Source organism: Hippocampus zosterae, chromosome 10, assembly GCF_025434085.1.
Source record: "Hippocampus zosterae strain Florida chromosome 10, ASM2543408v3, whole genome shotgun sequence".
In the NCBI taxonomy this organism is placed as follows: Eukaryota; Metazoa; Chordata; class Actinopteri; order Syngnathiformes; family Syngnathidae; genus Hippocampus; species Hippocampus zosterae.
Window position 1 is genome coordinate 10,242,481 of NC_067460.1, and position 12,087 is coordinate 10,254,567.

Below are 12,087 nucleotides of genomic sequence, written 5' to 3' on the forward strand. Positions count from 1 at the left end.
ATCGAACCCGGTACCTCTGCACTGTGAAGCCGACTTGCTAACCACTGGGCTACCGGGCCGCCCATCTTCAAGATTAATATGTTCAAAATAAAACTCTTAGCAAAGAATAAGGACGTGTACTTAGAAAGAATAAATTTACAAAATACATACGGCAATTCACGCGGACATATTAACGTGTACTTGCTCTAATTGTTATGTAATAGATTAATTCGTCCAATAATTACCATGAGCGCTATTCGTAAATAGGAAGAAATTGCCATAAACTCGACGTACCCGTCTGTTCCAGAACTAAAACAATTTGCTAATAGGACATAATTCGAATGATGGTGTATTTTATTCATGAAATACCCTTTAAAAATGTGCAAAGATTACGGAATAACTTAACTCAGCGACTGAAGTAATCAAGGTTTCCCGTCACTCCCGGAGTCAAGGCACTGCTAATAGATCGCTGCACAATAGATGTAGAGAAGCGGTGAATTAAGAAAAATGGAATGAAAATAAAATTTTACAAATAAAAAAAATGGATCGATGGATGGTGTTTTTTATGTGCTTGGTTTCTGTATTTGTATTATCTGTGAAATTGTGTGATTCTGTATTTTAGTCATGAATGACTATTCTACATGAAGCGATTTATGGAACAATAAAGTTGAACGATAATAATGATTCGTTTTTTTTCGGCTCGTTTCTGAGCACTGGCGGACACCGGAGAAACAGAATAATCAGAAAATAAGCAGCACAATAGCAATAAGAAACAAAATGGACTTACTTGCAAATAAAAAACGGCAACATCCCCCCCCCCCCCCCATTTTTTTACACGTTACGCCATGACATCATCGCGCAAAAGTAATTTAATTTATTTCGCAATTTAGCAATCTTTAGCAACGTAACCTAAAAAAAATAATTGGTAGCGTTGCACTGTCCACTGACGAACGTTCGGTCATTTCGTTGTTATTTACAGGAAGCAATACGTGATTATTATTATTATTATTTTTGTGATCAATTTCACTTTTTATCCCTTTCCTGAGTAACAGCTCCACGGGCTCCGCCTACAGCCCCCACCACGGGCGGCTGCACGCAAGTGCACGGGGGAGACTGGCTGCGCTTACGAGTACGTGGAGGCGAGCTGCGCTGATGATGCGGATGCTTGCATGCGTTGCGTGTCGCAGATGACGCGCAATGGCCGCAGTGGTGCTGCAACTGGACGGTTACTGGTGCCGCTAGGGAGGAGGGGGAGGAAGTGGAGAAAAAGACGCCTTTATGGTGTTGTCGTGTCTATTTTAAGCCAGTGCACCGGGCGAACATTCGGTGGATCAATGATCAAGGCCCACAACTAGGATGAAGATGCTGCACAGTCCGAGGGGGACGCGTATCTTTCGCCTGTGATTACGAGAGAGACGGGCGTCAATTTAATCATCGAATTGGGTGAGAAATGTTTGTATAAAATGTTTGTTTGTTTTTCTTGGTCCAAAGACGTAAGTGATGTGCACGCATGGATACGACCGAGCGTGATGGATCACGAACGACTATTGCGTTTCAGTGGTTAGCATGTCTGACACACAGTTTTGAGGTTGGGGGTTCGAATCTTGGCTTAGGCCTTACTGCATGGACTTGCGGTCCGGTATTCCCACAATCCAAATACATGTATGTGACGTTCAATGAAGATTCTAAATTCTGTGATGTAAGTTTTCTCTGCATGTGCCCTGCAATTGGATGGCAACCAGTCCTGAGTGTACTCCGCTTCTCTCGCCAAAATGTCATCTGGCATAGATTACAGCTCACAAGTGATCCCTAATGAGGATACGCAATATCATAGATACATGGTTGTTGAGGCATTCCATCTCATGAAACCCAAAACATTTCTCAAAAATGTACTTTTCCTTGAGACTATTTCCCCTTTAAAAAAATCTAACTAGAAAATGTTTTTTTCAAACATGCAAGTTATTTTTGAAAAAAAGCAATTTCATTCTCAAAATAAATAGAATACTTTTGCTAGAAAATTATTCCTTACTCTTTATTCATTCATCTTCCGAGCCGCTTGATCCTCACTAGGGTCGCGGGGGTTGCTGGAGCCTATCCCAGCTGTCTTCGGGCAGGAGGCGGGGGACACCCTTAATCGGTTGCCAGCCAATCGCAGGGCACATAGAAACAAACAACCACTCACACTCACACCTAGGGACAATTTAGAGCGACCAATCGGCCTGCCACGCATGTTTTTGGAATGTGGGAGGAAACCGGAGCACCCGGAGAAAACCCACGCAGGCCCGGGGAGGACATGCAAACTCCACACAGGGAGGCCGGAGCTGGAATCGAACCCGGTACCTCTGCACTGTGAAGCCGATGTGCTAACCACTGGACTACCGGGCCGCCGTCTCTTTATTCATTTACATTCTAAATTGAGTTTTTATTCTAAAAATACATGACTTTTGTCTAAAATATACCAATTTTCGCAAAGAAATTGTTCTTTTCTTGAAGCAAAACAGCACTTTTTCTGGCAAGATTACACTGCTTTGTAATTTGGGGATTTAAGGTTAAATATGCAAATAAACATGATTTATGTTTTCTCTCTTCGGGTTGATGATAAAAATGGACAAAAACAAATGTGGCACTTGAACACATCCATGTAAACTTCCTGTTATATCTCGTTGGCATTGTCACCAGGAGGACCATATGGGCCCACGGAGAGGCGTTGCTGTTATTGCACTTCAGTTGGACATCATTTTCCAAGCGATGCTGCCCCCTTTAGAGACTTTTTGAATGACTTCTGGCTGAAGAGCATCACAATATGCACTCCAATTATTAAAAGACGAGAACACCTCTCTCAATGAGGCTCACGTGGAGTACCATGCTGCAGCACAACAACAACAATAACTACCCTTGCCTGAAGGCGTCGCCCCGCGAGACGCCTCTGAAATGCTCCTCGGCCACGCAGCCGCTCCCCAGCAGGCTGGAGCTGGGCCTGGCGGGCCTACCGCTCATCCGGGGCTTGCGGGCCTGGGCACTGTGCTCTAAGAACCGGCAGAAGAGCGGCACCACACTGAGCGGCGGACGAGCACCAGTGTCACCCCCCACCGGTCGGAGGACTTGTTGTTCCAGGCCGGCGGATGTGCACTCTAGTGGGCCATGGGGTTCAGGGTACGGCCTCCCCCAGGCCGCGGTGGGCGCCCTGGTGACGGTGGCGACGCTCAAGACATCTGAAGGCAACGGGAAGACGCAGACCCAGTGTCTCTTTCTGCGGAATGACAAAGGAAGTTGTTTGTACTCCACATCTGGTGGTGCAAGCGGGGGTGGAGGGTGGCTGAGAGGGAAGTCTGGTTCCGGTAATGCGCGTCGGGACGGTTCTGCTCTCCAAACGCAGACTGCAGCGAGCCGAGTTCGAGTGCGGTCAGGCCGCAGATGGAGAAAGTCCACTCACCCGATTGGCCGAGAGAAAAGACATCCTGATGAGGAAGTCACAAAGAAACAGGAAAAACAAAGCAAAGCCGGCCTGCAGCACCTTACCAGTCCCAAAGGGGAAGTCTGTCAAGAACATAGAGGACTGCGGGAGTCTACTGAATGCCTTCAGAATATGTCCAATGAAGGAAGTACGAGGAATTCCATTTACACTGACACCCAAGACAACAAAACACTTCCAGAGGAGGAAGTCAAAGTGGAACATGAGGAGCCACATAAAGTTTGTCAAGACTGCGTTGTCAGTCCTGAAGGGGAAGCCAGTCAGAAAAGCAGAGGACCCAGGGGGAGTCCTGATTACCATGAGAATCCTTCCAATGCGGAAAGCCAGAGAAAGTCCAGTCATGCGGTCGGCCGAGTCAAAAGACTTGCTGAGGAGGAAGTTGCTGAGAAAGAGGAAGAGACACACAAATTGGAGCTGCAGCGCATCGCCAGTCCAGATGAGGGAGCCTGTCGGAAAAGCTGTGGACTGGGTGGGACTCCTGGATGCCTTCAGAATACTTCCAACGAGACAAGTATCGGGAAGCCCAGTCACGTGGCTAGCCAAGGCAAAAGACTTCCTGATGAGGATGTCACAGAGAAGCAAGAAAGGGGAAACAAACTGGACCTGGCCTGTTGGGTCAGTCCTCACAAGAGAACCTTTAGCAAAAGACGAGGACTGGTTGGGAGTCCTCAATGCTTTCTAAATGCTTTCAGTGTGGACAGTGAGAGGAAGTCCAGTCATGTGGCCTGCCGAGACAAAAGACTTGCCGATGAGGAAGTCACAGAGGAACAGGAAGAGCCAGACAAAGCCAGTTCAGAGGGTGTCGCAAGTCCCAAAGGGGGTCTCTGTCAGGAAAGTCCAGAGCTGGGAAGGAGTCTTGGATGCCTTCAGAAGCTTTCAAAAGAGGAGAATGCCAGGAAAGAAGGCACTCTTAGTGGCGAGATAACAGGAACGAGGAGGGAGTGGGAAGAGAATGCAGAGGAGGGCGAGGAGGGGAACGGTCTCTGCCAGAATGATCCCTCTATTTTGTTGGCGGCCAACCCAGACCTGGAATCTTTTGATGACATCACAAGCCGATGCACAGAGGAGCCCTATCCCGCAGGGGGCAGCACTGGCCAAGCAGAAAGTGAGGTTGGGAGAGCGCTCAGGAGCAACGGCGTGCACTCGGAGCCGGAGCACAATGTGACAAACACAACAAGGACATCTTCTTCCTTTTCTTCTTTTTCAAGAAAAAACTTCACAGAGGACTGTGTGAAGGGGAAAGAAGCTGAATGGATGCCAACTGAGTTTGCATGTGGGTTCATAGTAACTCCCGCTGGTCCCTGCCTGCATAATTCCAACCCCGCCCAGCCCAGCTTGGGCACCATGGCAACAAGTCAGAACTGCACCGAGGCAGAAGAAGTCAAAAAAAGAGGCAAAGACGGGATAGAGCTGGAGAGCCGGGACGAAAAACAGGGGGAAGATTGGGACGATGAAGATGAGTTTGGAGGGTTCGTGCAAGCAGAGGGAGGAGAAGAGGGTCGCCAGGGTGTCGCCGTTTCCGTCCCGGTGCATTGTGGGAGCTCAGCAGGTGAGTTGACACAACTTTTAGTGCATGTTTACATACCAGACACTTCATTAAGTACACTAGATTAGGAGACTTAGCTAAAAAAATGGACAGTCAACTCATATTACAGTACTAAATTGTCAAATCCAACTATCTAACTTTTTTCTGTCTGATATACATGTTTCCTTCTCGATACATTCCCCATATTTTGAATCTTGCTATGTGTTTGACAACTTGTACAAGACTAATACCATATTCGCATGAGTAAAAGATTCCAAGTGAGGTCAGACCAGGAGGCTGAGCTGTTGGATTACTCTCTTGCTTACTTCCTCGCCTTTGATCCGCCTAATAACATTTTTGGAATTACTGCTCGGGATTAGGCCGGCTTCTTTCAAAAGGTTATGCTTCTGTTTTTAAGACCATAATGGGACAAAATATAGTGGGACACCACCAGTTATTTCATCAAATGGACAAATCTTCTTTTTCAACATTGTATTGTAAAGTTTGTGCACTTTGAACAGCATTCGAGAGCAGTGACCTCTGCGGGGAATTGTATGACTGGAAGCCCACCTGGATGGGAAATGCGGACGCGTGGGCAGCCTTTCCTCAAGACATGGGCGACGAGAGTCGGGATCTTGTGGGACGGTGGTGGCGTGAAGAGGCAAGCTCGGACAGGGTCTGTCATGAACTGGTAAGGAGGTTGTCTCTTCATGGAAGTGCAAACACATTCCATGGCTTGTCACAGATCACAGACTGACATTTGCAGGGCAACAGACTATTCCCATGACACTTAAAAGTAATTTCTAATATAACAGATGTAACAGTTATGCCACTCTCATGATACTTGCCAGTCCCATGGCATTCCCACGCCACTTCACTAAAACTTATTCCTACTCCCACTACGCTTCGATAACACCCGACACCATTGCTCAGACCGTGAGGTATTCCCAGTCCACTTCTGAAAAAAATTAATGCCACTCCCATGACATTCCCACTCCACTTCGATGACACTTAAAGCCACACACATGACACTTCCCGGTGCACCTGCACTACTGTCATGAGACTTCCTAATGTTCTGAACAATTGTCAGTACATCCAATGACATTTTTGTTTTGCCACTCCCAGAACATTTCCCTTACACTCCTGGTCCTCCTCCAGACTATTCCCATGACAATCCCAGTCTACTTCCGTGAGATTGATGTGGTCCCTACCTCCTGCAGGGTCTTCTCTTTGTCACGGCCTTTCCCTCGGTGCCCAACTCAGCCCCCCGCCATCCTGCTGACATTATTCCCACACTGACAGAGCATCTCGCAGGAAGCAGCAGTCAGGAAAAACGGTCAGTCAAACATGGGACTTTGAATTTTTTCACAAAGGTGGAAATGAGGGCGGCACAATGGTCGACTGGTTAGCACATCCGCCTTCACGGTGCATAGGTGTAGGGTTCAATGTTGGCTTTCAATGTTTGGAATGTTGGCCTTCCTGTATGGAATTTGCATGCTCTCCCCATGCCTGTGTGGGTTTTCTCCGGGTACTTCTGCCCACATTCCAAAAACATGCATGGTAGGGACACGGAACACTCTTAATTGTCCCTAGATGCGATTGTGAGCGAGGATGGTTGTTCGTCTGTGTGCCCTGTGGCTGGCTGGCAAGCAGTTCAGGGTGTCCCCCGCCTCCTGCCCAAAGACAGCTGGGATAGGCCCCAGCACACCCGCGACCCTTGTGATGATAAAGCGGATTAGAAAATGGATGGATGGATGGATGGATGAATGGTGGAAATTACTCTATCGTGTGGCCATATGATGAATTGCAACATAAAACAAAAATGAGGGTAGGGTTTAAAAATATCAGTAATTTAATCTCATCTTTGAAATTTAATTAGCTCTTCATGATCAAATATGATAATTAAAAATATATATTTATGTAAAATGATTTATTACTTTGTAAATAATATAATTATCAAATGATTAACAGAATACAAAAATGTAAAACTTCTAATTTTACTGCATTTTTAAGGTATTTTTATTATTTTATATAGAAGGGATGATTTATTTGATGATGTATTTGTTTTAATTATTCATCATGAATCTAGTAATAATCAGTTATGAAATAAAATATGAAGAATACATTATTTTGGTTTTATTTTTTGACAATAACACATTTTTAAATTAAACAAATTAATTTATGCATCCAAATGATCACATTTTAGTTAAAACATGCAAAAGTGAACGCAAAAAATATTACAGGACTTCTGAAAATGAAGCACACTTTGCCTGCCCCTCCACTAGGTGGTGGTGAATGACACTTGTCATGACAATCTTTTTTCATGACAAATACTTTTATGTTGGACTCTTCAGGTTGTTGGACGGCTTCCACGACATCAGCAAAATGTCGGTCCACAAGTACAAGCGAGGCAGCAGTGGTGTCTGCAGAAGTCTTCTGCTGAGCTCATTACACATGGAGCAGCCCAACTACGTAAGTGCATACACATGCAGTTGATTTAAGATGTCTACACACCCGTGTTCAAATGCCAAATTCTTGCGATATAAAAAAAATATATAATTATAAATGAGATGCTCAATCATTCCAAAAGGTTTTCCAACGTTAATATGAAGGACCCAACAAAAAGAAATAAATCACTGAGAGTGGAAGTCAAAATAACCAATTGAGATAATGTTGCTGCACAAGGGTACATCCCAGCTTTGTGGCCGAACATACTGCTCATGTCAAGAAATGTATTTTTTGTTGTTTTGTTATCGATGTCACCTGGTAGTACCGGTAAAGTTTCAAAGAACTGCCATTTTCTGCCAGATTTATGTTTCAGATAGGGCCACGCTGACGTGTTTTTTTTTTTTAATGCCACATACATCCCCCACACCCCCGTCTCCGGCCTTCCTGTGTGGAGTTTGCATGTTCTCCTCCTTAATCTGGTCATCTGTTAATATGGGGAGGGGGGGGGGGTTAAACAAAAAAATACGATTTTTGTTGGTCGGCCGATTGATCAGTCCAATCGTTCAGGTTTTAAAGTGTGCTAATTGATTAAGCAATTGAATTTCGCTTGACGTTCTCATTACAGGAGAGCCGAGCTGTCCATCAGTGGTTGAATCGACGTCCCTCCCCCGGACTGCTCTCACCCAATCGTTACGCTCACAATGCGGTGGCCAAGCGGCGTCTGTCCTGCGACTACAACAGGAGCAGTCTGGAGTAATTGTTTTTTGGTTGTTTTTTTTTTTTTTAATCTGGTGATGGCATCGACTCACCTCTTTACTTTAACTTATTTTTTAATTCAAGATGGCTTGTGGTGGGTTTTGGGACACAAAAACAGAAATGTGAGTTTTAGGTGAGGACCGCAAACTTTTTACAGCGTCACCACATGTATGAAAAAGGAAATGGGTGTCACGTGTCGATTGCAGCCACTATTTACCAGAAATTTTTTTCAGCTTTCATGGCGCCACGTTTCTTCTTCCCTCTTCAGTAAATTTTTCAATTAAATTTTACACTGTTAGGCTTCATTATAAGCTATGTCAAATGCATAATATGGCAGATTGTTTTCACAAAAATTACTGTTCTGCCTTTGTTCTTCTCGTCTTTTTACCAAGTGTATATTTCCATTTTACACCAACATTTCTGTTTTTTAAACTGTGAATTACAAGAATCCCCTCATATAAAAGAGATTGCTGTCACAGGTACAACACAGCCACTACTTACTAGAAATTACTGTGGCTTTTAACACTACTTTTCATGTTGCCACATTTATAGTCGTTTTTTTGTTTTTGTTACATTTGAATACAATAAGTTTTATTTGAACGCAGCAAATTGTCATCACATGAGACACAGACAGAAATTGTTGCAACTCCTTCTCTTGTCTTTTCAGCAAATGGAATGTTTATATATGGATCATGCCCACCATTGTCTTGTTTTTTTAAAATACTGCAACACAAAGGATCCACAGCCAAAACAAGGGATTAAATGAAGTAGATTGTTGTCACATGTCGCCCACCACTTGCCAGCAATTCCTGCAACCCATTTAATGTTGCAGAAGCACACTTTTCTTTTCATCTGTTCCGATTTTCAAGGCTTACATTGTGTTTCTGTTACACTGAACCCACTAAAAAGTTGGATCTGGCACTATTTAGGTTCCCCATGAAAAGTAAGGGATATTATTGTCACATATAGGACAAAGCCAGAATTTTTTGCAACTTACTTTATCTCAACATTTCAATAAATTGAACTTTAAGTGAACTGCAGCCACCATTTAGCTTTTTTGATAAACACTCGAATATAAGATTTCCCAGAGGCCTGAAAAGGGATTCAATATACCAGATTTCTTTAACGTGTAGAACAGCTGCAAGGTTCCCTCAGAGCTTCACTGAGTTTTTGTCATTTGCACCACCATTTTTTAAGGAGACGAATACAAGACTCCCCAGAGCTCATAAGAGGTTCTCATTCGTGGGACATCGCCATAAATTTCTTCAGTTCCTTTGATGGAGGCTGCACCGCTCTACTTGTTTTGTTCATTGCACACCGATTAGCTTTCTGGTCGCTCAGATGTATGAGGAATTTGGGAGATTTTTGCCATATTTAGGAGACAGTCAGAACTTGACAGGAATTCCTGCATCTTACATGTTGCCATGATTCTTTTCGTTTTTTTCCAACTTTTCAATTGATTTTTTTTCCTTTTTTGCACAGTTTAGCTTCCCCATACAACCCAGACATAGAAAGAATATGGTGGATTTTTGTCACACAAGGACTCAACCACAAATCTCTGGAGCTCCTTTTTTCAGGAAGTTGATTTTTTTTTTTTAAGTAAGGACAACAACCACCGCTACTCCACATAAATACGGTGGCCCGAGCAGGACGCGCCTCACTTCCAAAGTAGACTCATCTCATTGGCTGTGTTCTACTTCCTGTCACTTCCATGCTGTCAATCAAAGTGTGTGACTTTGGGAATGTGCTATGTTTACTTTGTGGGCTGGATGGCTCGACAGGTTTGTTTGTGTTCTCCTGCTGTGTCTGTTGTGTCACAATTTTCATTGCAAAGAGGAAGTCCTTGACCAGTTCATCAATAAATTGATCGTGTTTCCTCATCACATGCTCTCGGTCTTGTTGATCGGATAACATTCTTTCATTCATTAGGCGCTTAACCTCATGAGGGCCAGCTGTCTTCGGGCAGTAGGCGGGGTCAACTGTGAACTGGATGCTAGCAAATTGCAGGGTACACATCGACAAACAACCATTCACACTCACAATCATACCAAGAGATCAGAAAATGTGTCCAATGAACCTACCATGCCTGTTTTTGGACTGTGGGAGGAAACCGGAGTACCCGGAGAAAAGCCACACAGGCACGGGGAGAACGCGCAAACTCCACACAGGAAGGAATCGGAACCTGCAACTCTGCACTGTGATGCGAACATGCTAACTAGTTGACCGCCGTGCCACCCCTCAGATAACATTAAAGCATTGAATGTTTAATTCCAACACACTTTCTGTGGTGATGGCAAGTTGACCTCGGCAGCCAATGCTGTTTTGGTTAGTATGGAACATCAAATCACTTGCAATGACTGCATAAACCAGAGGATCATTTTTCGAAGGAATCCAGAATATCTAGCCATCTCTGTCATTTTTCACAGATATTTATGGAGCGTGTGTAATTGTACGAGTGTTACATCACAGGAGCAGATGCATGAATGAAAATGAAATGAACCGTATTGGCCCGAATACAAGACGGGCCTGATTATAAGACGACCCCCTCTTTTTCAAGACTCAAGTTAGAAAAATGAGTTTTTGAACACCAAATTAATTTTTGTACAGAAAATAATTACAGTACATCTGAAACAAATGATTATAACAATATATTTGAGAGAAAAAGCCTCATTCAAATCTAAAGTGCAATCACATTCGTAAATGAATGGCTTCTGGTTTTTGAAATGTAAATGACATTATAACTTCTCCTCAGCTGCCAGTTAACCTGGCCGATCTTCGACCCACTTTTCTCCAGATTGTCACTACGTTTCTCCATTTTCTGTTATCTCATCTATTATTTTCTTATCTTTTCCTTCTTACTACTATTTTTTATTTTTCTTCTTCGTGCTACCGCTATTTTTATTTATATTCTTCGTGGCAGGGGTTCACCTTGGGAGTCAACTACAGCATTCGTTTCAATGTTCACTTGTATTCTTTGGCGTTCGACTCAGCATGACTTAGATTTGCTCTTGATTTTACTGCTTGGTGCTTTCTACCGCCTTTATTACCGATTCGTCTTACTGTTTATTGTGTATGTTAAATCGCTCCATGTACAGCACTTTGTATGCAGCGATGGCTGTTTGAAAGTGCTCTATAAATACTGTTGACTTGACTTGACAATATCTGGCGCCATCTAGCGTCATCAATGGGTACAATGTCTAGACCTCGAATATAAGACGACCCCAACGTTTTCAGTCTTATTTCAATGCAAAAAAACACCGTCTTGTATTCGGGCCAATACGGTAAATGCACGTAGGCAACAACAGTCAGCAGAAATACAGAATGCGTATGAGATGTGTTGAGATGCTATTTTTTGTGTGTGATATATTTTTAAAAGAGACCATGATAAATCATTTTAGAACTTTCTGTAAAACTTGGATAAATGGGGATTTTTTTTTCAGATGGGTTCGGGAGGGGGGGGTGTAAACAACTGAGATAATGTTGTTGCTTAAGTGACAATGTTACTCACCAGTCTCCACAGAGCCTCGGGGACTTTGTGCCCGCTGCTCAGTCTCCTCAATGATAAAATGTATCCCTGCAAAGAATAAAGGAGAACCTGTTTTGGGTTCTTTTTTTGTTTTTGTTTTTGTTTTTTGCACTTCTTCGCATGACTCCTGCTGACCGATGCATTCAATCCAGCGTGTTTTTTGCAGTTGCGTAGGGACTCTTAGACCAGTCCTGGAATTGCAGCTTGAATTTATGGCCTATTCATAACTGTCATCTTTGTCCCAAGAAAGTTCCTCACACATGGATGCTAAGGCCATGCTGTAGCTCTGTCACATTTTTTCTCATCCCCCTGCTAATCACTTCTTGTCAAAGTGTGGTTAATTTTTATGCTCTTTTGAACTGCAAGGAAAGAGTTAAGCGC

The 12,087-nt window shown here is 43.6% G+C and overlaps 1 protein-coding gene and 1 long non-coding RNA gene across 2 annotated transcripts in view; one reads left to right on the forward strand and one right to left on the reverse strand.

The window, feature by feature from the left end:
* Positions 1 to 11,333, reverse strand: part of LOC127608751 (uncharacterized) — a 210,188-nt gene extending 198,855 nt beyond the window's left edge. The window contains exon 1 of the long non-coding RNA XR_007964320.1: positions 10,945 to 11,333. This is a non-coding gene — a long non-coding RNA (uncharacterized LOC127608751). The remainder of the gene's footprint in view (positions 1 to 10,944) is intronic.
* si:ch211-14c7.2 (uncharacterized) lies at positions 1,252 to 10,063 on the forward strand. The gene is made up of 6 exons (XM_052078029.1): positions 1,252 to 1,422; positions 2,659 to 5,000; positions 5,498 to 5,667; positions 6,197 to 6,312; positions 7,331 to 7,448; positions 8,050 to 10,063. The coding sequence occupies exons 2-6, from the start codon at positions 2,822 to 2,824 to the stop codon at positions 8,179 to 8,181; spliced, it is 2,715 nt and encodes a 904-aa protein (XP_051933989.1). The 5' UTR covers positions 1,252 to 1,422; positions 2,659 to 2,821; the 3' UTR covers positions 8,182 to 10,063.
* Positions 11,334 to 12,087: the final 754 nt, after the last annotated feature.

Coding starts and splice junctions, on each gene's coding strand:
- si:ch211-14c7.2 (XM_052078029.1), top strand. CDS start 2,822: ATGAGGCTCACGTGGAGTACCATGCTGCAGCACAACAACAACAATAAC. Junction 6,313..7,330: donor AGCAGCAGTCAGGAAAAACG/GTCAGTCAAACA, acceptor TGGACTCTTCAG/GTTGTTGGACGGCTTCCACG. Junction 7,449..8,049: donor ACATGGAGCAGCCCAACTAC/GTAAGTGCATAC, acceptor TTCTCATTACAG/GAGAGCCGAGCTGTCCATCA.